The sequence below is a fragment of the Topomyia yanbarensis genome, chromosome 3, assembly GCF_030247195.1.
Source record: "Topomyia yanbarensis strain Yona2022 chromosome 3, ASM3024719v1, whole genome shotgun sequence".
In the NCBI taxonomy this organism is placed as follows: Eukaryota; Metazoa; Arthropoda; class Insecta; order Diptera; family Culicidae; genus Topomyia; species Topomyia yanbarensis.
In genome coordinates this window covers 363501647-363528316 of record NC_080672.1, presented here as the reverse complement: position 1 = coordinate 363528316, position 26670 = coordinate 363501647, and the positions used below count along the sequence as shown (strand labels likewise).

The following is a 26670-nucleotide window of genomic DNA, read 5'->3' as shown; positions in this document are numbered from 1 at the left end:
TTGGTTTTTTACCCGTTAATAGTGTTCCAAAAACAACTACATTATTAAGTGCGGGCCAGAAAGAATCTACGAGATCTGCCTTTTCTTAAAATCCTCGAAGCTCTTTGCATTCAAAAGGCTTGGCACAAAAAAACTTGAACGAAAATCGTCTAAGTTTTCAAAAGGACTAAGAACATTTTTGCTAAAACGAAATCCGCGTAAAAAACACTTGTTGTGAAATCGTCCAAGTCTTTTGCCTTTAAAAGGACTTGGAATATTTTTGCGAAGAACCGCGTTAATTACGAAAACCGCGCAAAAAACCGAGTCTATTGCGAAAACCGTGTAAAAACAGCGCAAAAAACGTGTTTAATCCACCTAACAGTGTGATGAGACATTTCTTATAACTCTTATCACTCTTCGGATATTATATCGTTTGAGAGCATTTAGAACTTGATGCTTCGCGATGTTTTTGATAACACATACTACATGGGATAGTGGCAGGACTCAGAGAATCGCTCAAATCAGCACAGGACAACATCAGTGCTAGGAATCTCAAACCAAATCAATGGGAAAGCGAAAAAATGGCCCATAAAATAGACATACCAACGAATTATTGTTAATGCTCTGTTAATAAAATATCTATATTGTGGTGGGAAAACTGAATTTTCCTAAAGGGGTTATATATTGTACTGAAACAAAAAAAACGAATTTTTTTGAATCGATTTGAAGTTTATATTTTACTCAAATTTCCAACGCGACTGAGAACTAAGAAATCAACGCTTTTTCTTGAAAAGGGCGATACTAGCAGTGATACCATTCAAAGAAAATCAACAGTGTATATTTCCAGACTTGGTTTTATTTCCTATTTAAGAACTATTGTATTTTTTTACATTCTAGATTGCATGATTCAGTGATCGAAACCCAAAACTTCATAAAGTATTTGAAATTATTAAATTAAAATTTGTTTTTGCTATTGAAATTGACAAAATGATAGTATCGCCCCTTTGGCGATTGTTTACTTTTTCGGTCCCATCTATCAGCATTGAAGTATCGCCCTTACGTTTTTTTACAATAACTACCGTTTTACACCACCGATTTCGTCCGGGTTTTTTCAATAGAGATCATTGTTACTGTTTACGCCGGGATCTGGCCGATACTCAAGCCCGGGAAACAGTGAAACACAGGGCGGCTTGTGCTCTTTACAGATGCTTCAGGAACTGCTCGATTCCCCCGAGCTTGGGCCAGGATCTCGTCTGGCGACTCTATACCCTGAGTGAGGGCCGGGATCTCGTCCGGCGGGTATGTCTGCTGCGATGGCTTCGTTGATTGATGACAAAACCGCGTCGTCGTATCTTACTGTGTGTAGTGGTGCGATGTGATCAACTTTGTGGTGCAATCAGTACGTCCGCGCACTGATTACACGCAAAAAGATGGATTCCTCCGGTCCAACCACAAGGAGTGCGTTGAGGAACAGAATCCCACGGAAAGTTGATCCAGTATCGGGTGAGCTGACGGATGACGTGAAGAATTTGGCGAATGTCACCTTCCAGTTGCATGATTTCTGGCGAATACGAGAGCATAAATCCACCAAATCGCCCTTTGGTTGGACCAGAAAACACCAACGGTGAAATATGAAACACTGGGTTGCTTCTCAGGTCGGAAAGTGACTCGACATCCGTGTGTAGTTGTGTGTGTGTGAGAATCATCCTTCGGTCGTCTTTGACGGGAAAAGTGAAGCCAATTGCTTCCAGGAAGAACGAATCGTGCGTGGGTTGACGTTGTGCGCATTTTGGCCACCAGAGATCCTTAATGTGCCTAGTGTGCGTGTACGGGGTACGATACAGCTCTACCGGCAAATCTAGTGCAGGCTTATGTAGGGAAACAACGATCACGCGCCGTTTCGATTGTCTGTTGGCGACACATACGAAGAACGGCGTTCTGTGCTGCACTAGATGAAGCGGCCGTCGGTTTGCCGCGAATTGATGACGTGGGATTTATGGCTGATGCCACAATATGGCTGGTTTCGAGTGTGACTCGGGCTGGTAGTCTTCGTCGTAGGGTGCTCACTAATATGTGATGACGTAAATGGCTCACAACGGTGCTCGTCCCGAAGAATCGCAGCGAAAGCGGGACGTGTTGTGGCCACGAATCGGTCCTGCTTGGACCTACTGTTACAGCGCGGTCGGTGTGTAACTTTCGCGAATTGTGTTTCCTCGTCAACGGCAAGAAAAAAGACTACCAGACGCACCGATTTATTCACACACTTGAATGGAACTGCACTCACCCATTTCCGTCGATGATGCGATGGAAAACGCGTCCTACAGCTGGCAGATTTGTTGCATAGCTCTCCAGCTGGCCGCCGATTCTCCAAATCAGCAGCGAAAGTAATCTCGATCCGCGTCTTCGCAGTATTGGAAAATGGGTGCAGTCTCCATTGCATTTTCTCCCACAGACCGGGTAGATCGCGATAGCGCTCGCGAAAACAAAAGCGCGATCGTTGCGCGCGTTTTGCAGCGGACCGCTTGGCTTGCGGTAAATGGAGCGCCATCCTGCGGACTTGAGGGTCTATCCGGCTCGAAGGACCATGTTTACACCGGGATCTGGCCGATACTCAAGCCCGGGAAACAGTGAAACACAGGGCGGACGAACAGCACCCAAACAGGAAAACTAAACAAACTGGGCTGGCCCCGCACAGGCCAGCAAAAGGGCGTTCTTTTCCGCCTTCTTCGGACCTTTCCAGTCCACACAACACCAGAAAGTCGCTTACAACATAACATTTATTTACACTATTTACATAATTGTTATATTTAATTCCACTGCTTCAAATTAATTCTAAGTCCCGGTCTGTGGGGAAGCGGTATGCAACGTATGCACGACGAGCGCGACGCACAGTCAGTTCTGCTGGACTGTGTTGTTCGGCGATAAACTTTGTACTGCCGTACTGTCCTGCTGGTCCCACAGGACATGAGACGGCTGAAGGGGAAGATGACCCAACCGTGTGCGATCATCTGCTCTCGGTGCTGCTACGGCGACGAATTTGCGTAGAAATCGCCGTACAGTGAAAACTTATTGTTTTCTTCAGTGGCTAACAGCAGCAGTCAGCTGGGCAACGATGATCGTAGCGCAGGATTTGCCTTAGGTGATTGAAACTAAAGAATAATTTCATCTGTGCTTCGGGGGAGAAAATGTTCGATCTGGCACACTGTCTGCTGGTGTCGATTTTGGCGGTCAATATAATTTTCCGATACTATGTTCACTTCGGCGTGAACAGTTACTATTTACAGCTGGTATCAGTTTGATAATCCTAAAAAATACGAAAATAACAGTTTCGCCTCTAAACTGCTAGCAAAAAAAGTATCGCCCTGTGTGTTTGCATGGAGCGTGGAGGGCGAAACTTTAAATAAACAAACAAAAATACAGTTTCGCCTGTTGTACTTTTTGCTGTAGTTTAAGAAAGCAGTATCGTAGAATCCAAACTTTTAGGTTAATTTGTTGCGTTTCAAAGCCCTCATTCGCATGTATCTATGTTTACATTTGTAAGTATCGCCCTTTTCACAAAAAAAGCGTTGAAATGAAATCGCAGCTCCTGATATCACGCTATCTCTGAAGTACGCACATAGTTTCAAATTTTACTTCGACATCGACTTTTTCTAAAGGTGACTTTCTTGATTTGAATTATTATCGCTAATCCTAATGCAAAAGAACAAATAAAAACCACACGAAAACGAACCGTTTGGGAAAATCATCATCATTAGTGGAATTTTCATTTTCACGAAACTTTTCGATAACCTTCCGTCACTTGCGTTAATGCACTGGGTGCACAGTAGGGTGACAGGAAAAAATGACCCCTATCGGCCCACCTCTGCGTCGATTCCTAGTCCCACCAGGAGTACTTGCACCAAATTTGAAGCAAATCGGACAAGTCCAACTACCGCACCAACGGGCCTGAAGTTTGTATGGAAATTTTCAATAATTTACATAGAGAAAACCCACCAGCACACATTTTCGCCGCTAGGTGGCACTGTATGCATCGTATTATCACTGTAAGTGAAAATAAGAAGGATAATTGAATTGTCTACAACTTAGTCGAAGACTGCAAGTAAATCCGACTTTGTTAAAAGAAGTTATTAAACTTTTAATGAAGTGATGTCTGAGTCAGTTTTGCATGGGGCCTGATAGTGCGTGGTTGTGTATCAGTACTAGGGTGTCCCAAAATGACATCATGTTAAAAAAGTCATCGGGCTCACTTCTTAAATGAAAGGTTAGGGTATTGGGACCACTTTCTTCTTCGGAGTGAGTTTGCTAAAACGCTTCCTACTGGTGGCGACTTTTGATTTTTTGAAAAATGGACCGATTTTGGATAAAATTTCAAATTTATGCCTGTTGAAGTGGTCCTGAACTGTCTTAGATTTTTTTTCAGCATTTTTTATTTTTCTGGAGATCCAAACGGAGAAGTTTGGTTAGTTAGTTTGTACAAATTTGGAATTATAAGAGCGGCAGGGCCATTAAAACTTAGTAAAAAGTGAAATTTTTGGTGTTTTTCAGTATTTTTTCTTCAAAACTGGGTATCTACAAAATTTTAAAAGTACAGAAAACACTTTATATAGTTTAGCCGAATTCAGGGGCGTAATTTTGCTGAAGAAAGTGTGTAGCTATGGCTAATGGGGTATGAGTTATTTAAGTTTTTGTTAGATAACCTTTGACATTTTTAGCAATTTATCAAAAATAATTCTGTTCCAAAAAGTAAATCAGTTCAAATGTGCTTTGACCACACATTTTTTTTTTCGAAAAATAGAAGGAAAATCATGAAAAATGACGTTTTCTGTACGTCTTTAGTATGTCAGGACGAGGTTTAATGAGCATCTGATGATTTTTTTTGTAACCTAAATTATAAAAATAATAACTTTGCTAATGACGCCAAGTCTCTAATTATTTTTTGAAGAGTTAATTCTCCATAATTACTTCTAGGAGGCATCTTCAACAAAATAATTGTGTCAGAAGATGCGCTGTATTCTGTTGTAAAACGTTTTCGAGGATATTTGCCCCAAATTTGACTATTTCGGAATTATGTGATCTAAACAGTAAATATCAGTTTTTCAACACACACCTCACTCTTCTGCATTTTTCTCCACTTCAAAGTTCCTAACGTGAAAATAAGACTTTATATACAAAATGTAAGTACGTCAATCAATTCAGCCTTCAAATATACGCCATAACTTGCCATTAACTCGACATATTTGTTTAATTTTAGTGATTTTCAAACCCGCTAGGCGGCTATTAGTATAGAAAATATTTTTTAAAAAAATCGTCAAATGCTCATAAAAACCGATTCTGATGTACTAGAGACAAGCGAAAAACGCCATTTTTCATCATTTTCCTTCTATTTTCCGAAAAATAATATGCGGACTAAGCCCACTTAAGTTGTTTTATTTTGTAGAACAGTGTTATTTTTTATGAATATCATAAAATGTCAAAGGGTTATTTAACAAAAACGTAAACAACTTATACCCCATTGGCCGTAGCTATACACTTTCTTCAGCAAAATTACGCCCCTGAATTCGGCTCAACTATATAAAGTGTTTGCTGCACTTTTAAAATTTTGTAGATACCCAGTTTTGAAGAAAAAATACTGAAAAACATCAAAAATTTCACTTTTTACTAAGTTTTAATGGCCCTGCCGCTCTTATAAATCCAAATTTGTACAAACTAACTAACCAAACTTCTCCGTTTGGATCTCCAGAAAAATAAAAAATGCTGAAAAAAAATCTAAGACAGTTCAGGACCACTTCAACAGGCATAAATTTGAAATTTTATCCAAAATCGGTCCATTTTTCAAAAAATCAAAAGTCGCCACCAGTAGGAAGCGTTTTAGCAAACTCACTCCGAAGAAGAAAGTGGTCCCAATACCCTAACCTTTCATTTAAGAAGTGAGCCCGATGACTTTTTTAACATGATGTCATTTTGGGACACCCTAATCAGTACTCGATTCACACGAACTAAACATTTTTGTGAAATAATCGTTGGGTTTAGCTCAATGGTATGTTCAGAAGAATTATAGTAAATAATACGAGTCATGCTTTGATTAGAAAATTTTAGTTCCACCTGTTACCGCATAGAGGGCGCCAACACTAACTTTTCAACGGAGAGAGATAGAAATTTGGTGTCTTCTACAAAGTTATAGAACAGGCATTTTTCAGTATTTCTTCTGAACATCTTGATACTCTATCTCTCTTCTATGAAAAGTTAGTAGTGGCGCCCTCTATGCGGTCACAGGTGGAACTAAAATTTTCTAACCAAAACATAACTCGTATTATTTACTATAATTCTTGTAAACATACTATTCCGCTAAATCTAACCATCATTTCACAAAAATATATAGTTCGCGGGACTCGAGTACTGATACACAACCATGCACTGCTAGGCCCCATGCAAAACTGACTCAGACATCACTTCGTTAAAAGTTTAATAACTTCTTTTAACATAGCCGGATTTACTAGCAGTCTTCGACTAAGTTGTAGATAATTAAAATATCTTTCTTATTTTCACTTACAGTGATAATACAATGTATACAGTGCCCCCTAGCGGCGAAAATACGATCTAGTGAGTTTTCTTCATGTAAATTGTTGAAAAATCCAATATAAACTTCAGGCACGTTGGTCCGGTAGTTAGACTTGTCCGATTTGCTTCAAATTTGGTACAAGTACTCCTGGTGGGACTAGGAATCGACTCAGGGGTGGGCCGATTGAGTTTTCAAAAATTCATCATTTTTCTGGGCAGCCTAGTGCACAGTGCTTTAAAAATCTAGCGAAATCGTCTTAGGGCACCAGCGGGTCTGTAAAGAATACTAAATATTAATTTCTATTCCATACTTTTCAGTTCAGCAATTCGAGAGATCGTGCTCACCGCAAGCCATGAAAAATAGACTACGTTGCGAAGCGATGGTCACTATTTATTAAAAAATCACGGTTGAATAAAAAATAAAACTATTAAAAAATTTCAAATAGTTTATAATTTTCACAAACTTATTAGGAAAAATTGTTTAATAAGCTTTCGTAATATTGTGTAGGAAAAAAGCTGAAAATTTGATAATAAATCTGAGGATTATGATTGATTACAGAACTCTGGAATTTTCTATTGGAATGTTTTCAGGCAGGAATTTGATATTGATGCTATTAGACAACTGTGAAATCAAGATCAATAGATCAGTTACATATCAGGACCCCATTCCGACAATTTATCAAAAGTCCTCATGATGTTTACAACAACAGAATATCAATCTACGGATCAGATAATGTTATTGTAATATTGAATTGAATCAGTCTGCATCAATAAATTTTCAACTCCAATCCAATTTTTTTTTTTTGGTGTGGGGGGGGGGCTGTATGGTGTTAAACCCCAAAACCTTCTTTTGGCTACGTCGTTGCTTGGAGTTATTTATTTCGCTTTTCATTTTCCGAAAGGTTTCAGATCTATCCGATGGTCATAAGTTAGAAAAATTGCAGTCAGAAGGTTCGCGTAAATGTACATTTTTGCACTGATAAGTTATCAAGTTCCTTCCAGACAACTTGGAAGTGTTCGGTGATTATTTCTAGTGGTTGTAGATAGAAAAATGAAATACAAAATTCGATTTATCGAAATAATGTTTGGCTTATTTCAATGGATTATTACTATATTGAACAATAAATAGGCGACGAAGAGTAATCCACAAACAACAAGCCATAACTTTTAAAGTATTCAAAATAGATATTTGAAGTCTTCAGTAAAGTTATTCGCAAAAGTAAGAGCCACAAATTTGCTGAAGGCATCATTTCGTTATAATCACTTCCAAGAAAATTTGAGAAAATATCTCACTCATAGGGGGATTAATCAGCAAAAGCACAATACCAAAAGAAAGGGCATATTACCTCCATTAAATTCTCCGAAGATACAATTGACCTAAAATAAGCCGTTTTGGCGTTAATAATAGATTACATGTTTTTGGTCATATTTCTGGCAATGGGAAACGATAAAAATCTTTCGTCCGCATTTAATGTTAAATATCTCTTTTGATAATAGTCCGATTTCAACAATCTATAGCTTGTTCGAAAGGTATTCGTTGAAGCTGTCTAAAAACATATAAATTGGTAATCTATATTGTCAATTTCTGCAGATAATTTAAAAAAACTGCAAAAAACGCCATTTTTACGCATTCAAACATTTATATCTTAAAAACTAAACATCAGAATCAAAAACAAATTAATAGCGCTCATACTGTTTTTTAGTTCTTTCATTTAAAATTGGTTTGGATAAGATCGGTTCAGCCATTGCTGAGAAACACGAATGAGAATTTGTCCGTTACATACACACACACAGACACACACACAGACATTGTCCCAAATCGTCGAGCTGAGTCGATTGGTATATAAGACTCGGCCCTCCGGGCCTCGGAAAAAATCTTGAAAGTTTGAGCGAATTCTATACATTTCTTTTATAAGAAATGTAAAACCGTGTAAAAAAACCTTAGTGTGTACCAAAAATAATATCGGTCAATTTATTACTTCTAATTAATCTCTTTGCACCTAGTATTTTTTATTAGGCATGTTGTTTCCTTTTGTTACAATATTTTCAATTAGATTTATACTAACACTCTCTAACACGATAAATTGCATATTCTCTAATAAACACTCACAATCTCTCCCATTCCAAACGTATGAACGCTCGATGGTCTTCGTGATAACACACACCTGGTCACAAACGGGAATATGCAATTCCAATTATCCACACATACGCTCGCGATCTCGCCAACATTAACACCCCGATAATTAGGTGAACGTTTTAGCACATAAATTTACGAATGCGGTCTCAAGCATTAACCCACCGCTCGCAGGATCATGAATCGGTTAGGTCCGGAGATATCTACCCTCTGTCCTAGCAACCTAGCCTCATGCCTTCAGTTGGGCCAATAAAAATGACGCTCACATTCATTAGACAACATGGCGACATGACCGGCATCTTTGTTGATATGGGGAATCTCTTCTAGATTTCAGCACGTTAATATACAAACGTCGAGATCATCCACGCACACCAAAGCCCGCGGTCTCGCAAACATGAAAACACCCCTGTGATTAAGTGAATGTTTTAGCACTACTAAACTTATAAACGCGGTCTCACACGGGAACCTACAAAAACCCAGGTTCGCGCGATAATACATCGGTCACGTCTGGAAATCTTTTTTTTTCGGTCTTAGCAGCCTAAGTCCATGCCTTCAGTTGGACCAATCGAAAAATAACGCTCATATTCACTAGACAACACGTTCCATGGCAACATGACCGGGAACTCTAGTGACATTAACGAACTTATTCTTTTCTATCATCTGAACCGTGCAACGAAAATTAAGTATCCAATTCACGTCCCGCGCGCGATCATCCCAGAACACACGCGAATATGCGAATGGACAAACGGTTATAAAATCGAATTTGTACACATGAAGTTACATACACACTATCACATGCGACCTACAAACACCCACACGATCGAACAAGTGAACGCATAAACGCTCGATCCCTTCGCGATGATACACACGATCGCGAGGTCCCTACACCCGCACATACCTGAACCGTACAATGAATATTACATTCCGAATCACGGCCCACTGCAATTGGCATTAAGCAGTGTTTGAGTGGGTGACATTTCCCGTCTCGTTTGCAATTGCAGTGATTGATTCTGAAGAGGAGCCCTACCGAGACCCTAGCTCTTGCTCCAGTAAGAAAACACTCAAAAAAAACATCTGCGCCGTTCGTGAATTTAGACGATATATGGTTTGTTAGAAAGGTATTTTTATAAGCTTTATATTTACATATTTTTACGTAGCGCGAATGAATTGCTTTGTTTGAAAGCTATTTGCTTAAAACAACACCCATATCTCAGAAAGTATCAAATTCAAAAACAAAAATAGCAGGGTCAAATAGTCCCATTAGTTTTCTGTTTGAAACTAGTAGCTCAGCAATTGCTGAAATAATCACATGCTATTAGTGTGCATACATACACACATTGTCCCAATTTGTCGAGCTGAGTCGATTGGTATATGTGAATCGGTCCTCCAGGCCTCGGAAAAGTTTTCAGTTTGCACGAATCCCATGCATTTTGTTTTGTAAGAAATGTAAAAAGGTGCGATCGTTCCTAATATAAATCAAAAATCTTTAGCATAAAAAACAGGAACACAAGATATGCTAAACTTCCTTCTCCAGCTGCAACGAACGTGCAAAGTTGTTCCCTACATCATGAATTCAAACACATACCAATGACGTCAGATGCAGTACGGCTGACCAAGGACTTTTACGTCCTATGTACAGCACATAATGGCAAAAATGACCACATGCAACGGGTGGGAATTCCACTAACACTGTACCCATGATGGGAAATTCGTCAGTACGATAAATGGAGCTATTGTTGACTTATTTTAGATGCGAGGTAATTTTATCAATTCGTTCAAAAATGACACGAGAATAAATAAAATGTATTAGTCATAATTTTTTTTCGTTGGATAACAGTCGGCAGGAAACACGAACAGGTTCGAAATTACGTCCTAACACCCTACCAGTTATAGCAATAGAGCGAGAAAAAGGACACATGCATTTTATCACATTCAAACACCAGACAATGGAAGGAGGTTAAAACGATAAAGGATGTAAATGGAAGAATGCAGAAAATAAATCCGCAAAATCGAGGATCTAGATAGAGGAGGATAAACACATACACTACTCATGTTTTTTTTCGTAACCTTTCTTCACTGTTCCGTAATTTACACTTCACAAAATTTTCCTATCTAACAGATGCTCTAGCAGCACTAAGCACACAGTGATCCTATAGACCTATGCGGAGCGTTTTTGTGTTAAACTATTCCGTTCGCTACTTTTGGCACTCGGTGTCTGCGACAATTTCAAGGCGTTGCTGCTCTGTTCAGCGAAAAGACTGCACTTATTGTATGTACATACAGGCAAGCCGTGTGAAAATGTGCGACAGAATTTATTATTTGTGCATTATGTTTGCTGATCGGTTTTTAAGTACAACACATATTTTTTTCTATCTATTTACATACACAAACTGTGATCTATGCAGAACGACTGGAAATCGAGGAAGAAAAAATACAATCAATCGTTTCTCACTGAATGACCGCCGCAAAGCAGTACTAGAGCGTAGTACTCTATTTGTGGGTGGTATCCTCTTCCACACACTGTTTCCGCTGTCGAATAGCGGGGGCGGGGAGCTGTTTGGCGGAACTGAACTAACACAAACGCAAGAGTTTTATCACCACACCAATCCGTCGATAGGGGAGCACTTTATTTGTAGTTCAGTATTTTCCTTGCGAGGAGTAAACCGGCGCAGATTACGAACGATACAAGATGTGGAGTAAACCGACCGAACCGAACAAGCATACAATTGGCACTGCGGTGCGGCGGCATAGAATGGACTAGTGGATCAGTCCAACAGTTTGGTTGCTCGCTCTCTGCCACGAGGAGAAAACATGCGGTTATGATTTGTACACTCTCTTGCTTCTCATTTTATGCTGCTAGCAGGGATTTGGGGCTGACAATATGCTTACAAGAGAATGAGAAATGGCAAAGGATGGCGATGGAATGAGAACTTTCTTGAAGATATGCGGCTTATGTTGCAAATCAGTGTTGCTGAAGGTACGTTTGAAGGACGTATTGCAATTGTAGATATTTTGAAAGTTTGTAGAGATTTGCCGATTTTGGTATGCTATGCAATATAACGCACCCCGTTTTAATGGTTGCATTTTGTTTCTGATTGAAACTTCTTTTAAAATCAAAGAAAAAATAGCATGAATACCAGAGCGTTGTTCACGGTACGATTTAGTTGTTGCCATCAACACTTTTTACGGTAACTTTGTTCCAAATTCGAGCCCAGCGAATAACTAAAGAGTGAATTTAATTGAATCACAAGAATAGGTTCGTCACCTATTGAACGGGTCGTTTTGAAACTTCCAGGAAATAAAATAAAACATTCTACAACTTTTTCCATGTTCGTTTTATTCAATTTCTTAGCCGTACTTTCCTCTTAACACTACTCTTTTTATGTGGAAATCAATTTTTTCTCATTTCTGCATATGATTGGCCAGTATTTCTCAATTGACAGCAGTGATTACGGTGCGTTCCGGGGACGAAGTTCCTTTGACACAAAATTCCTCTCCTTAACCTTCTACCACTCCAGAACATCTTTCGAGTAATGACACGAGGCTAAATCTGACCAGAAAAGCGCGTGGCCAGCGTGAGACCGAAGAAGTGGAAGTTGATGCTTTTGTAGGGATTTTTCAAGTACACCTGCCCATTGACAGTTCCGGCTGTCACGAACCAAGAGCTCCGCTTTCAACACGAGCAAATTGCCTGCCAAACTATGTATTTTTTGCAAACTAAAACATCTTCTGCTATCTAGCTTCTTGGTGGGCGTCCATGACTAACAGTAAAGGAGACCAGAAAGCTATCGGAAATCCGCTTTCTCGTCACCCATAACAAAACCATGCGGTTTCATCAACAGCTGAATGTAGAATTTCCATGTGCACGTGATTTCACAACTGTATTCTGCCGTTCATCGGGACTTGGGATTTTATACGTTTGTTCCCTCACGTGTTTTTGTATTCTGCGCAAAAATCGGGATTCCTTTTGAAAGATTCGCCCACCAGCCATCAATCGTATAACAATGTAGAAAAACTCGTAAAGATGTCTACAAAGAGTCAGAATCTTATGACGGTCGATTTTAGTCTGCAGAAATTGATTTGTAATCGCATATTACTAAAACATGATTTGAATACGACCTTTCATTCAAAATCGCATTGAAGTTCTAGTTAAATCGTGTTCGATTGGAGTTGGTCGTAGAGCACTGACAACTTATATTCATATAGCTGCAAATATTTAAAGAATTACAAATCACATTTTTGCTCACATTAGATCGTATTTTACTTCGATCAATGTCGGATTAACCCATTATTGCCCAACTTATTTTTCACGCGTATCACAAATTGTGTTTTCCGATCGAAGAAAAATGATGTGGTCATTCCAGTAAAATTATTTTTGTACTCAAAGTAGCTAATATTATAAGGAACAACCAGTGAAAATTTAAGATTGATCGGTTAATCGGTTCCTGAGATATCGTGATCGCCGCGGATGAACTTTTCAACAAAATACAACTCCGAGATAATCGAGTTTTACTGTCGGTGCAGCGAGTCAACGGTCTAGCGTATCAAACACTACGTACCGCCTACAAGTGGTGAATGGGTAGCGGTCTATGAATAGCTGTAACTTAAGTTGTAGTATTCCGATCTTAATGAAACTTTGAGAAAATTTTCCTCAGCGTATGTAGTTTCAGAATATCTAATTTACAAAATCTCGATTTTTTCTTCCTAACAAATATGTGTAACCCCTTAAGTGAAAATTGATTAAAAACAAAACATAAACACCGGTTTAACCACTCTAACTTCTCTAAACGTATTCTGCAAGAGTATATGAACAATATTAACTCGTTGATAATGCCTGTTCTACGTTATTAATTGAGGTTGGGCAATAATGGGTTAACAACTTAATAAAGTCATTGTGATCTTTCCTATTTGTGGGAATACTTAGTAAGCAGCATAAACATATATACGACTTCGATATACATCACAATGACTCCAAAAAGTTAGATACGACTTAATATATCACAACATATAAGAAAAACGATTTCGCGTAATTACGACTTATCTCATATCTTTGAAATGAGATTGCTGCATATATGGCGAATGTTTATCGGAATAGAGTTTCTCTACTTGAAGACAACAAATGATTACGAAATATTGCCACACTTATAATAATAAAAATAGTTCCGAGCAGTCAGTCCTGCTCCACAATCGAAATGTCGCAAATTCGAATCTCCATATTGATATCAAAGATTCCCTATATGGGGTTTGGTTTGGTATCGGGTTCACATCCCAACATTGGGTTTTTGTCCCCAGACTTCGCTTTTTTACGTATTTTGATATGCTGGAGATGACTGCCCAATTACTGTTCTTATAATTTGATCTTCTTTACCGACGAATCAGAGTTAATCGTATATAATGTTTCGGAATCATACACGAGTTATGAATATCGTATACATTTGAGATTGTATCGTCTATTGCATGCAAATCGTAAATACATTCTCAGAATCGCTTTCATACTAGAAATTATCGCCCGTGACTTGTATATTGTTGTCCATTTCGATAGATATGCACGTAAATCGCCGCCATTTTGGTACCCATATGCCGATTTTGTGTGACTTTTTGGGCGGTATATAAATACGTATTATTCAGTTGCAACTTGGATATACCATTAAAAAGGCTGGCTGAGCAGTTATCACGAGGTTCTCCGCTTCCCACAAGAACAAATTGCCTGCCAAACCATTTTTTGCAAACGTAGAAATTTTCTGCTTTCTAACTTCTTCAGGAACGTCGAACTCATGATGTATAGTGAAGAAAAGGAGACTAAGAAGCTGCCGGACATCTGCTTGCACATTAGTTTTGTCACCCACAACGCAACAATGCGGTTTCATCAACAGCTGAATGTAGAACTTCTGCGCACGTGATTTCTCAATTGTATTCGTTCATCGTGATTCGGAGCCTCTTGGACTTTGTACGTAAGGAACACTTCACGTGTTTTTGAATCTTTTTTTTCAACAGTTGTCCTACTGGAGATGTAGATCTAGGTTCTCGGAAGGGCTCCCCGTCAGAATCACACACTACAATTGCAGACGAGTTAGGCAATGACGCCCACCAAAAAACACTGCTTAAAGCCAATTGCAGTGGGTCATGATTCTGAATGTGATATTTATTGTACGGTTCAGATATGTGCGGGCGTAGGGATTTCGCGAGCGCGTGTAGAGAAGAGCTCGAGCGTTTGCACGTTAATGTGTTCGATCGCGTGTGCGTTTGCATGTCGCTTGTGCTAACTTGTATGTAACTTCGCGTATATAAATTCTATTTTATGACCGTGTACTTTCGCATATTCGCGTGTGTTCTTGGATGATCGCGCGCGGACCGTGAATCTGATGCTTAATTTTCTGTTTACGGTTCAGATACTAGAAGAAAGTGAATTCTTCCACATCGCTAGAGTTCCCGGTCATGTCGCCATGAAAGGTGTTGCCTACTGGATGAGCTTTATTTTTTGATTGGTCCAACTGAATGTTTGGACCTAAGTTGCTAGGACGGAGGGTAAAGATTTCTGAATGTGAGACCGCGTTTGTAACTTCGTAAGTACTGAATCTTTATTGCCGGACTGTTATCAAGACTGCACGACCGCGGTGTAGGTGTGCGTGGACGATCGCGAAGGGCTTAAGCGTTCGTATTTCAAGGTGTTTGTCGCATGTGCTCGAGAGTATGTGGCTTTGGGTGTAAAAATACGATTTTACAACCGTTTTGCCATTCAACATATTCGCGTCTGTTTTTGGACGGTTGCGCGGTCCGTCATTTTGATATTTAGTTTTCGGTGTACGGTTCAGATTCTCACAGGGAGTGAGTTACCCCATATCCCTAGGGTTCCCGGTCATGTCGCCATGGAACGTGTTGTCTAGTGGATATTAGAGCTTTCTTAATTTTATTGGTCCAATTTAAAACATGGACCTAGTCTGCTGATACCAAGGATAGAAACTTCCACTGGGATGTTATCATGTTTGCGAGATCGCAGGTGTAGATGCCGTGGATGGTCGCGAAGGGCTCAAGTATTTGTATATTAATGTGTGTGTGTTTGTGTGTGTATGTGACTTCGCGTGTATAAATTCGATCATGTGGCCATTCGCATATTTGCGTGTACTCGTTCAGATGCATACAGATGCTAGAAGAGAGTCAGTTTCCCCATATAACTAGAGTTCCCGCTGATGGCGCCATGGAACATGTTGTAGAGTGAATATAAGTGTAATTTTTTTTGATTGGTCCAACTTGGAATTATTATAGGCTGCGAGTGGTGAGTTAATGCTTGAGACTGCGTTTGTATGTTTATAGGTGCTACAACGTTCACCTAATTACCGAAGGGTTTTAATGTTGGCGAAATCGCGGGCACAAATATGCGTAAATGATTGCAATAGGGATATTTAAGGGTGTGCGGGTTACGGCATTTTCTAATGCAGATAAGTACAGCAATCCTTTTTCTATTTCTTGGCATATTTTTGGAAACTATTGAAAAAAAAGATTTTTTAGACTGTTTCCATTTAGGACAACAACACATCCAAACCCATGCGACTTGCACGACTCTATAGGTTGCCTCACCAGATCTACCATAGTTTGCAGATGTAGCTTGGGATTGCAAGCTACTAGCGGATTGCAAAAGTTCCAGATCATACTGCGTGGGGTGCTGCCCCGGTTAACAATAAAGCGAACGAGATATTTGCAGATACGTCATTTAGTAGGACAACTGTCAGTTTGCTGGCTGAATTTAATTTAGTTTTTTTTTAAATTTAAATGTCAGAAAAGAATAATTAAGGTTTGAAAATAATATGAGCGTACTCGTAGGGACACCCACTATCAGTACATATGAAAAACAGAAACAATTTTTCCAAATTAAAGATCCATGTTGCATGTTAGCGTTTGTGACAGATTTTTGTTATCGTGAAGGCCACAAGCGTTTGTACGTATATGAGCGAATATGCTATTAATTGTGTTAGTGAGTGTTAGTGCGAATCTAATTTAGAATATAGTAACAAAAGGAATTATTACATGCCGAATAAAGAAAAAGATTGATTAGAAGTGTATAAATTGACCGATAATATTTTGGTATAGATGATTTATGGAGAAGCAGAAGAGAAGAATACACGTAACATACAATCAAACTACTTTAACTCATCTAAATCCATTCCGTGTCCCAGCAGTAATCTAATACTCAAACGAACACATACACAGATAGCCATACGACCAGCACATACAATTTTTACACTAGTACCGTAAACCGGGGTGACTTTGATCATTAAGGTGACATTGATCACTCGAAACTTTTTTCGTAGATTACTTATTGAACTAGAATAGCCTACTTAATCATTCCCATGAAATGAGTTTTATTCTAAACTTGTAAAGTAGTGATTTGTTATACTTTTTGAGTATATTGTTCGATTTTTGAGTACAAAATGTACAAAAATACAAAATTTTACTTTACCTTATTTTGACGAAGCATCGTGAAGTGTCAATTTTCTATACAACTAATAAATCATAGATTTTAGCCAAAATAGTAAATTCCAAGCGAGTTTTAATTTTTTTTTAGAGTCGAATATGCCAAATTTATTTTTAAAAGCATACTTATATTAAATTTTTTTTTTTTTTGTGAAGCTAGTTCGCAATTATTTCAAATTTTTTCAAGCTTAAAATCGCAATATTTTTTAATATTCAGTGCTCCAGCATGTTAAAATGGATGAAACTCTTTGTTATTTGATAAACCGCTAAAATAAAACAAATTTGGCGGTTGAATAAATTTTCAGATACTTTTACTCAAATTAGACTCGAATTATACGAATTTTACGAATACGAATTATATGAATTATCTCTTCATTAGAATTTTACAGTATATTGAAATACATTATATAACAACAATTAACATCTATTTAGCAATGAGTATGATTAGTTTTTGATAGGTTCTCCTTGAACCTATCAAAAACTAAATATATGCTGTGTTCGAGTACACTATTTATTTTGCAGCAGCTATTCGGAGCAGCTCAAAAACTAAAATATATTGCCATTATTTTCTTAATTGCTACAGATTTATAATTTGCACTAAATCTACTCACTCTAATAGTTTCCTCCTTCCTTACGACTTCGATCCTTCCTGAATTCTCCTTGATACTTTCTGATCCTTTCCTCTTCTTCTTCCTGTATTTTCAATCTTCAATTAGTAATTTTCCTTTGTCTTCTTCCAGATACTTACAAATTATACCCGTACAAAGCAATACGATGTAATGTCTGCGCCTTGGGTCCTCAGTCCTCGAGTGATACGAACTAGGCAAGAGCAAGTTCGTTATTTTATGCTGTCCAAACTCTCATCAATTGAAATTCTATTTTTACTTACGGGTTAAATTGCGTAAATAGATTCCCTAAATTCAACCGATCATTTCCTTACACTGAACTTTTAATTATTTTAGTATAAATTCCAAATTTCCTGCACTATCTCGATACACTTTGTTTTTGTTTTATTCTTCTTCACGGTGAACTGTCAGTTATCGGGGGGTCCGCAGTTACACCGACTCCAACTACCCAGCGGTGTGAACAATCCCCCGACCGTAACATCTGGTGGCTCATCCTGAAGATCCGGATTTACAATTTTGAATTTCTAACACCGCTAGATTCGCCACGGCACGCCGATGCACCTTGCCATCCGCCGTCTTAACGTCTGCTTGACGGATTCTTCCATCTGCTCCTTGGATTACCTTGTGAACTCTTCCTCGTACCCAGTTCTTCCTGAACTTCCCATCAACTACGAACACTAGGTCCCCAACTTCGAGCGGCTTCTGGTCGTCGAACCACTTTGTGCGATGATTTAGCGAGGGCAGATATTCTTTCAGCCAGCGTTCCCACATCTTGTTAGCTATATATTGTGACCGCTTGTAAACATTGCGCAAAGTTTCAGCAAAGTCCACGGAACCATCCAGAAGCATGTCCAAATTGGTCACTTTTCCACGCAAGAAGTGGTTTGGTGTGATGGCTTCTTCGCCGTCGTCATCCTGAGGAACATATGTTAATGGACGAGTATTAATCATGTCTTCTGCTTCGGCTAGACTCGTTGAAAGGATCTCGTCTGTTAATTTCCACCCATCATCTAAAACTTTCAGAGCTTCTTTGACGGATCGCACCATCCGTTCCCAGATGCCACCCATATGCGGAGTTCCAGGAGGGTTAAAGTGCCATGAAGTAACAGTTGATATCACCTTTCTTGCACATTCTTCATTAATCTTCTGAATCATCTTCGTCGTCGCTGCGTTTGCTCCACGAAAACACGTAGCGTTATCAGAGAATATTTGCTCCGGTGCTCCGCGCTTGCAAGTGAATCGCCTGATGGCCATTAGGCAGGATTGTGTGCTCAAACTGTGCACCACATCGAGATGCACCGCTCGCATAGCCATACAGGTGAATACGACGATCCATCTTTTCTCTTTTCTGCGTCCCACCGTGACTTCGACCGGACCTAGATAGTCAACACCCACTGCACTGAAAGGACGTAAGTGAGGGGTAATACGTGGAACAGGTAGCGGTGCCATCATTGGAACAAAGGGTACACATCGATTCACTTTACACCACATGCAGTCCCTCGTCGCCTGTAGTACAGCAGCACGCGCCTTTGGGATCCAAAATTTTTGACGTAGTTCATTAAATACAGTTTCTCTGTTAGCGTGGCCGTACTTGTAGTGAAAGTGTAGGATCAACTTTTTCGTGATGTTATGTTTTCCAGATAGGATGATTGGGAATCTCATGTCAAAGGGCAGCTCCTCGTTCGTCTCCAATCGGCCGCGTACTCTCAGAACGCCTTCTTCGTCTAACACCGGTGATTTTTTATACAGAGTGCTAGATTTTTCAATCCTCTCCTGTGGCTGATCATCTTTCCTTTGTAGATTCCTTGTTAGAGTATTCATTTCATTGGGAAAACTCTCGAATTGTGCTTGCCTCCACAGAACGGTTTCTGCCTTTTGAAGTTCCTCCTGCTGAAGCGGTTTCTTGATTGTCGAATACTCCGCTTGGATCAACCGACAGTGGTACTCTGATGATTGATAAGTCACTATCGGCAAACCAATTCTTTTACGTCGACAGTTGGAGATGAAGCGCATAACGGTTGCCACCACGCGTACTAGTTTCGTCCAGCTGGAAATAGTTTCGGCTTCGACCACCGCGTGAAACAGCATAGTGCCTCTAGTTTCTTCTAAGGTTTCCTCGATTGTTTCAGCAGAAGGCCACTGCTCTCTCGGTAGATACAGTACTGAGGGACCGTGGACCCATTCCGATTCGTTGTGTAATGGTGGACTACGACCCCACTTAGTGAGCACATCTGCGATATTTTGCTTTGTCGGCACCCATCTCCAGTCTCGCATATGAGTTAATTCCAAAATTTCACCCACTCTAAACGCAACAAATTGCTTGAATTTATGCTGGTCAGACTGCAGCCATGACAGTACCGTTCGTGAATCTGTCCACAGAATGGTTTGATCGATTCGCAAAGAATGCGTTTCCATAATAGTTTGCCTCATTCGGGCCCCCAGAACTGCTGCCATCAATTCTAACCTAGGGATCGACTGGCGCTTCAGTGGTGCGACTTTGGCTCGTGACATGATCAGGCTACACTTCACTGCTCCATGAACGACCAATCGTAGATACGCAACACAACCGTAGGCGTTTTCACTCGCGTCAGTAAATATGTGCAGCTCGAGCGTCTCTATCGACAAAGACATAGTATCTCCCAAATAGCATCGCGGAATGCGTAGGGCTTCCACTTTAGGCAGCAACTCCGTCCACTGTTTCCACAAACACCAATTTGGTTCATCGATCTCTTGGTCCCATTCGCATCCATTTCGCCAGAGATGTTGTATGAGAATTTTACCATGGATCGTGAATGGCGAAAGCAGGCCCAATGGGTCAAACAGTCCCATGACACAGCTTAAAACGATCCGCTTTGTCGGCCGCTTTTCTTCAAACAAATACGCTTTAATCTCTGCACGGTGAGTAACGGAAAACGCGAACGCATCTTGGTTCAAATCCCAGAACACTCCAAGCACGCGCTCACTGGATGACTGCTTATTTTGCTGAAAAACGACCGACCTCGACGATTTGTTTTCGCCCAGAGCCGATAAAACCACCGGAGAATTCGAAACCCAGTTCCTCATCTCAAAACCAGCCTGTTCATGAATAAACTTCACTTGCTGTGCTCGTTCTATCGCCTCTTCGATCGTATCGACACTGTCGAAATAGTCATCGACGTAATGCCGATCAATGATGGCTGCTGCTGCTTCAGGATACTGTATTGCATACTCTGTCGCATTACGATTTTTAACGAACTGTGCCGACGCTGGAGAGCATGTTGAACCAAAGGTAGCAACATCCATCACATATACCTTTGGCGCCTCACTGCTGTCATTCCGAAAAAGGAAGCGTTGAGCTTGCTTATCCTCTGAGATAATTTTTAGTTGATGGTACATCTCTCGGATGTCTCCCCCAAAGGCGATTCGTCTCTCCCGAAAACCGATGATCACTGATACCAAAGGCGCGAGTAAGTCGGGCCCCTTCAGCAACATTGTGTTAAGCGACACCCCTTGTACGGTTGCCGCCGCGTCCCAAATAAGTCGAATTTTAGCGGGCTTTTTCGGATTTATGACTACATTTAACGGAAGATACCAAGCTTTATCTTTTCCGGTACCGGTCAATTCTTCTTCGGTCGCTAAGTGAGCATAATCTTTTTCTTGAAATTCTGCTATCTGCTGCCGAACATTTTGATACACCTCTGGTGATTTCTGCAGCTTTCTTTCTAGCTGCTTCAGACGTTTCAACGCCATGGGATAGCTATCTGGGAAGTTCACCTCATCCGTTTTCCAGAGTAGGCCCGTCTCGAAACGATTTTCCACTCGTTTCGTAGTTCGCTCCATGATCAATCGAGCTCGTTGATCCTCAGCCGACTCTTCTTGCACCTTAACCACTGATTCTTCTAGCGAGTAGTGGCTCTTCAAGATATCATGCAGTTCTTCATTAGATATTGCTTGATGATACCCCAGAAAACCGCCCGAAGAAGTTGAACTCAATTGACGCGGTCCATATACAGTCCAACCGAGCTTGCAGCGAACAGCGATCGGATCCCTTGTCGTTCCAATTCTTGCTTCCAAAGGGGCGAAAGTATGGATGTTGTTAAGGCCGATTAGTACACCCGGTCGACCATCGAATGATGCGATTGGTAGATCGCGCATGTGTTCGTACTGTGTCGATAACTCATTAGCGTCCAACGTCTGGTGAGGCAACATCAGCTTTTCAACAGTGTTAACTGTGTGCAATAAAAACTTCTCCGAGTCCCCAACGCCCACCGCTGAGGTCCACACGTTCATTCGCCTTGAATTTTTCTCAACACGATAAACGTCAGAAGTCCAGTTGATAAGCAGCTTCTCTCTCACCCCTGTGAGTCCCAGCCGTTCAGCCAGATCATTTTCAATTAGCGTCACGGATGCACCTTCATCCAGGAAAGCGAGAACAGTAAGTGATCTGTCTCCACAATGAATCTGCACCGGGATCATCCGGAACATCATGGAACTGCCGGATCTGATGTATGCACTCATGCCTACAACATTTCCTATTGGATGAATTAGTGGATTGTGCGGTTCTCTACATTCACCCACGTTGCAGCGAATCTTGAAGCGACATTGACCACTGTGATCATTGAGACAAATGTTGCAGAGTTTCCATTTCGTCACAATTCGCATCCGATCCGCATGCGGTAGATCGCGGAAGTCTTGGCAAAACCGCAGACGGTGATCTTCTCGCTGGCATGCACGGCAGGGTTTTTGTTTCTTGCGTTCAAACACATTGGATTCCGATTGACTCACCGCGCTGTGATTATATACTGCGCCTTTTTCCTTCGGCTTGCTTCTTCCGGCTGTGTCGGCCGTAGACCTGGTATCTAATTTGTAATCGACGTTGACATTTGCCTCACATGCATCTGCCACGATTCTGGAGACGAAGTCGGTAAAGGTACGCAGTGTTACTATTTTCTTTTTTCTCTTATACTGCACCCACTGGCGCTTTTCTCCATCTGGGAGCTTGCTGACCAAATCCTGGATCAGAATCGGATTCACTAGGTGCAGTGTAAGCTCCGCTGCTTCAAGATGCTCGCAAAGCTGTTCTACCGTGTTTCCAAATGGGATGAAACTGGCTAGCCTGTCAGCTCTTGGCGGTTCAAGTTTTCGCACCTTGTCTAGATGGCTTTGTAAGAGTTGTTCGGGGCGACCGTAGAGCTGACGGAGCTTCGCGATTACTCTTGGGACTGACCTCGGAAGTAAAAGCTGTCCCCGAACAGCATCCAGAGCTACACCTTTCAGGCTGTCTTGGAGCCTCACCAAATTCTCGACATCCGTATAACCACAAGCTTCGTTCGATGCTTGATAAGCTCCGAAGAAAAGAGGCCATTCTTCAGGCTTCCCCGAGAAAGTAGGAAGCTTTTTTGTTAGGCCACTTCTTGCAGCTAGTTGCACCCTACTCGGTCCGACACGTTGCTGTCTGCTTGGAGCAACACTGGCATTATCTCTAGCGTCCTTGCCATTGACGCTCGAATCGTCATCGCTGCTGCTTGAGCACTCATCTTCTTCGCTGGTTTCCTCATTATATTTCACGAGGCGTTCTAGGTTCCCTTCCGTCAACTTACCAATAACCGATGGCTTGGACGAATTGGGTTCCCTATTTGTTTTGGTCGTTTCCAATTGTCCCTCCATATTTTTACTGTCAACGATTTCTGCTTTCTGTAGTTCTCTGTCAACACTGGACATTTTCTCGCGATACGCTCTTTCCATTTCCTTCATGCGGACCAGATGCTCTTCCTTTTCCCGCAATTCTTGCTGAAGTTCGAGTTCCTTTTTTTCAATCTCTTGTTCGCGCAACAGTCGATCATTTTCCAATTCTCTTTCACGCAACGCTTGCTCCATTCGCATTCTTCTTATTTTCAACGCATTTTTCATCTCCATTTCCTTTTCCTTCAACAGCATCTCCGCATCCATCTCTTCTTCCAAACGTTGATTTTCTATCTCCATCGCTTCTAACTTTTCTTCCACGGCAGCGGGTACGGGCAACGGTGGACGATTATCCGTCGATTTGGTGCTCAATTTGTCATATTCTTCCGCAATTTTCTTTGTACGAGACGCTTTTTTCTGTTTCTGGTATTCCTGGAAGACGCGTTCACAGGTAATCTCCTTACAGAACCATTTCTTGTCTTTTTTCGGTACCGTTGTTAATCCCACACAACGTATGTGAAACCAGCAATCACAGCTGTCACAGGCAATCATCTTTTCATCCCGTGTGGACGTTTTTCCACACTCCGCACACGCCGTCGTCGTTAGGTCCAGGGATCTCTCGCTCATCGTGATAGAGGGTACCGAAATCTCTGTATTAGATTTTTGAGATTGTTCGAGTACACTATTTATTTTGCAGCAGCTATTCGGAGCAGCTCAAAAACTAAAATATATTGCCATTATTTTCTTAATTGCTACAGATTTATAATTTGCACTAAATCTACTCACTCTAATAGTTTCCTCCTTCCTTACGACTTCGATCCTTCCTGAATTCTCCTTGATACTTTCTGATCCTTTCCTCTTCTTCTTCCTGTATTTTCAATCTTCAATTAGTAATTTTCCTTTGTCTTCTTCCAGATACTTACAAATTATACCCGTACAAAGCAATACGATGTAATGTCTGCGCCTTGGGTCCTCAGTCCTCGTGTGATACGAACTAGGCAAGAGCAAGTTCGTTATTTTATGCTGTCCAAACTCTCATCAATTGAAATTCTATTTTTACTTACGGGTTAAATTGCGTAAATAGATTCCCTAAATTCAACCGATCATTTCCTTACACTGAACTTTTAATTATTTTAGTATAAATTCCAAATTTCCTGCACTATCTCGATACACTTTGTTTTTGTTTTATTCTTCTTCACGGTGAACTGTCAGTTATCGGGGGGTCCGCAGTTACACCGACTCCAACTACCCAGCGGTGTGAACATGCTGTTTCGTTCATCTAGAAGAGCTATAGGCGTGCATCCAGACCCAAGAATGGGACATTCTGTAATTCAGGAATCTAACTGCTTCAAATATTTAGGACTTCACTTAGACCCCACACTCTCCTGGATTGAGCATATAACATCTATAGAGAGAAAAGTTGCATCGTTATGTGGGGCTATGCATAAAGTATGCTCTTTTGTTCCCCAGCATGTACTTCTAAAATTTTATTATGCGCACATCCACTCATTGCTGAACTACCTTGTATCTGTGTGGGGCCGTGCCAGTATTTCGAATCTGAAAAAGCTACAAACACTTCAAAACCGATGTCTTAAAATTATTTATAAAAAACCAATTATGTACCCTACTATTTTGTTATACAATAATAATGCCCATAACATTTTACCTTTGCTTGGGTTGACTAACTACCAAACAATAATATACATCCACAATGCTTTGCATAATACTATTGCTCATAATAATCTAGAATTTACAACAGGCATTCGAGCTCACAGCACTAGACAAGCCAATCATTTATTATACTCCAGAGTATCCACGAACCTTGGTCAAAGGCGCATTTCTTTCATCGGACCTAAGTTATTCAACCAGCTTCCTACTGATTTAAAGCAAATAACATGTCGCACTCGTTTCCAAGCAAAATTGAAACTAATTTTAAAAAATAAAATAGGAGAATTTTTAATTTAAACTTCGTTCACCACCAATCGAGCTTATTCCTTTAGTTATAATTGGTTAACATTTTTTAATAAAAACAATTGATAAATGCATTTTTTTCTAGCAATAAGTAATAAATAAATTTAAATTATTATAAGCTTCCTGCAATGCTACGATGGGACCCTTAAAAGGATTTTTTTCCGCTGGGTACTCGCCGTAGCTTCTTGTCAAATTTTGTGTTTTGTCGGTCTCGCATTGTTTTTTTTTGTTCTCAGCGTTTCCGCAATTCGTTTGTTTTGTTGTGCTGACCTTTTTTTGTACGCTGAAAACTGATGTGTCGACTACCAGGGGGCTCCGTTTGTGAGCTTTTTGGTGTGGGGGTAAGAGGCGGGCTATTTCAAAAAAAAAAAATGTTTTCAGAATTAGTTTAAATAAACATGTAAATGAAAAACATTTACATAAATAATTTAATTTAATTTTATCAAAGTCACCCCGGAATACGAAAACGGACATCAAATTATAATGATCTTTGAAATAATAGTAGCGGACAATTAGTATTTGTATTGGTATTTATTATTCCAAAGGACCTCTGAGGTCTAATTGAAAGTATAAACCATCCAATTTTGTTCTTCATACCTTAGTACATGATTTAAAAATATTAAACCTGAAAATAATGTGTTGCGCCGAAAAACATATAATTACTTCGAAAAGCAATCAATGTAACCCCGGTTTACGGTACTAAAGACTACAATTATTACAAAACGAGTACTAATAGGCTAAGGTTTTTTCTTCTTTTTTATTAGCTCGTGCACGATGACGATGTCGACCGATAAATAGACACACATTGACCTCTACTGTGAGCCCCGTAAACTAACACCGACATTAAACTGTGGAACGATGTTTGCATATACGGTTCACAGCAAAAGTCAATCCACGTCGACTCGCCATTCCAGGCCACACCAGCGCGAACAAGCTAGTGGTTGAGCGTTAGTATAGGCAAGTGCAGAGTATGAAAAAACGCAAAACATAAAAAAGCCCATAAGCCCTCTCGGTCTTCTCGATGCACCGCTATCGAGGCGTAATGCAATAACTATCTTAAAGCAATTGTCTGTTAGAAGTCGTTCAGCACTGGTTCACGCAATATGCTTGCTGATGTTTGCAATACCGTCAAACCCCTCAACCTAGGGGAGGAAAGAAGAATCTGTCAAAATTGGCCAAGAATATATTTTTCTGCGAGCGATCTGGGGATGGGGCAAAATGATTCAACACTTTATCGCATAGTCAGCGGACAAATCTACCGAAGAACGTCTC

The 26670-nt window shown here is 40.3% G+C and overlaps 2 protein-coding genes across 7 annotated transcripts in view; both read right to left on the bottom strand.

The window, feature by feature from the left end:
• LOC131693615 (coronin-1C-like) overlaps positions 1-26670 on the bottom strand; it is a 177577-nt gene that overhangs the window by 44539 nt on the left and 106368 nt on the right. Inside the window, exon 1 of one of the 4 annotated variants that reach the window (XM_058981561.1) lies at positions 11124-11394. The exons of 2 other annotated variants lie outside the window; for them this stretch is intronic. Coding sequence is in view for 1 of the 2 variants with exons in the window: in XM_058981559.1 (XP_058837542.1) it covers positions 10715-10723 (9 nt within the window). In the remaining variant the exon portion in view is untranslated. Of the gene's footprint in view, positions 1-10714; positions 11027-11123; positions 11395-26670 lie in introns of those variants that run through there. One more of the 4 variants, XM_058981559.1, reaches the window with a different exon arrangement.
• On the bottom strand, positions 18082-25091 carry LOC131693614 (uncharacterized). Of its 3 annotated transcripts, none has more exons than XM_058981555.1 (3): positions 24492-25091; positions 24351-24421; positions 18082-24295 (listed from the first exon to the last, which is right to left on the bottom strand). In XM_058981555.1, the coding sequence occupies exon 3, from the start codon at positions 24052-24054 to the stop codon at positions 18256-18258; it is 5799 nt and encodes a 1932-aa protein (XP_058837538.1). In that variant the 5' UTR covers positions 24055-24295; positions 24351-24421; positions 24492-25091; the 3' UTR covers positions 18082-18255. The 3 variants fall into 3 exon arrangements, with proteins under 3 accessions (XP_058837538.1, XP_058837540.1, XP_058837537.1); XM_058981557.1 differs by lacking the exon at positions 24492-25091 and having other exon boundaries at positions 18082-24148; positions 24214-24295; positions 24351-24478; XM_058981554.1 differs by lacking the exon at positions 24492-25091 and having other exon boundaries at positions 18082-24148; positions 24214-24478.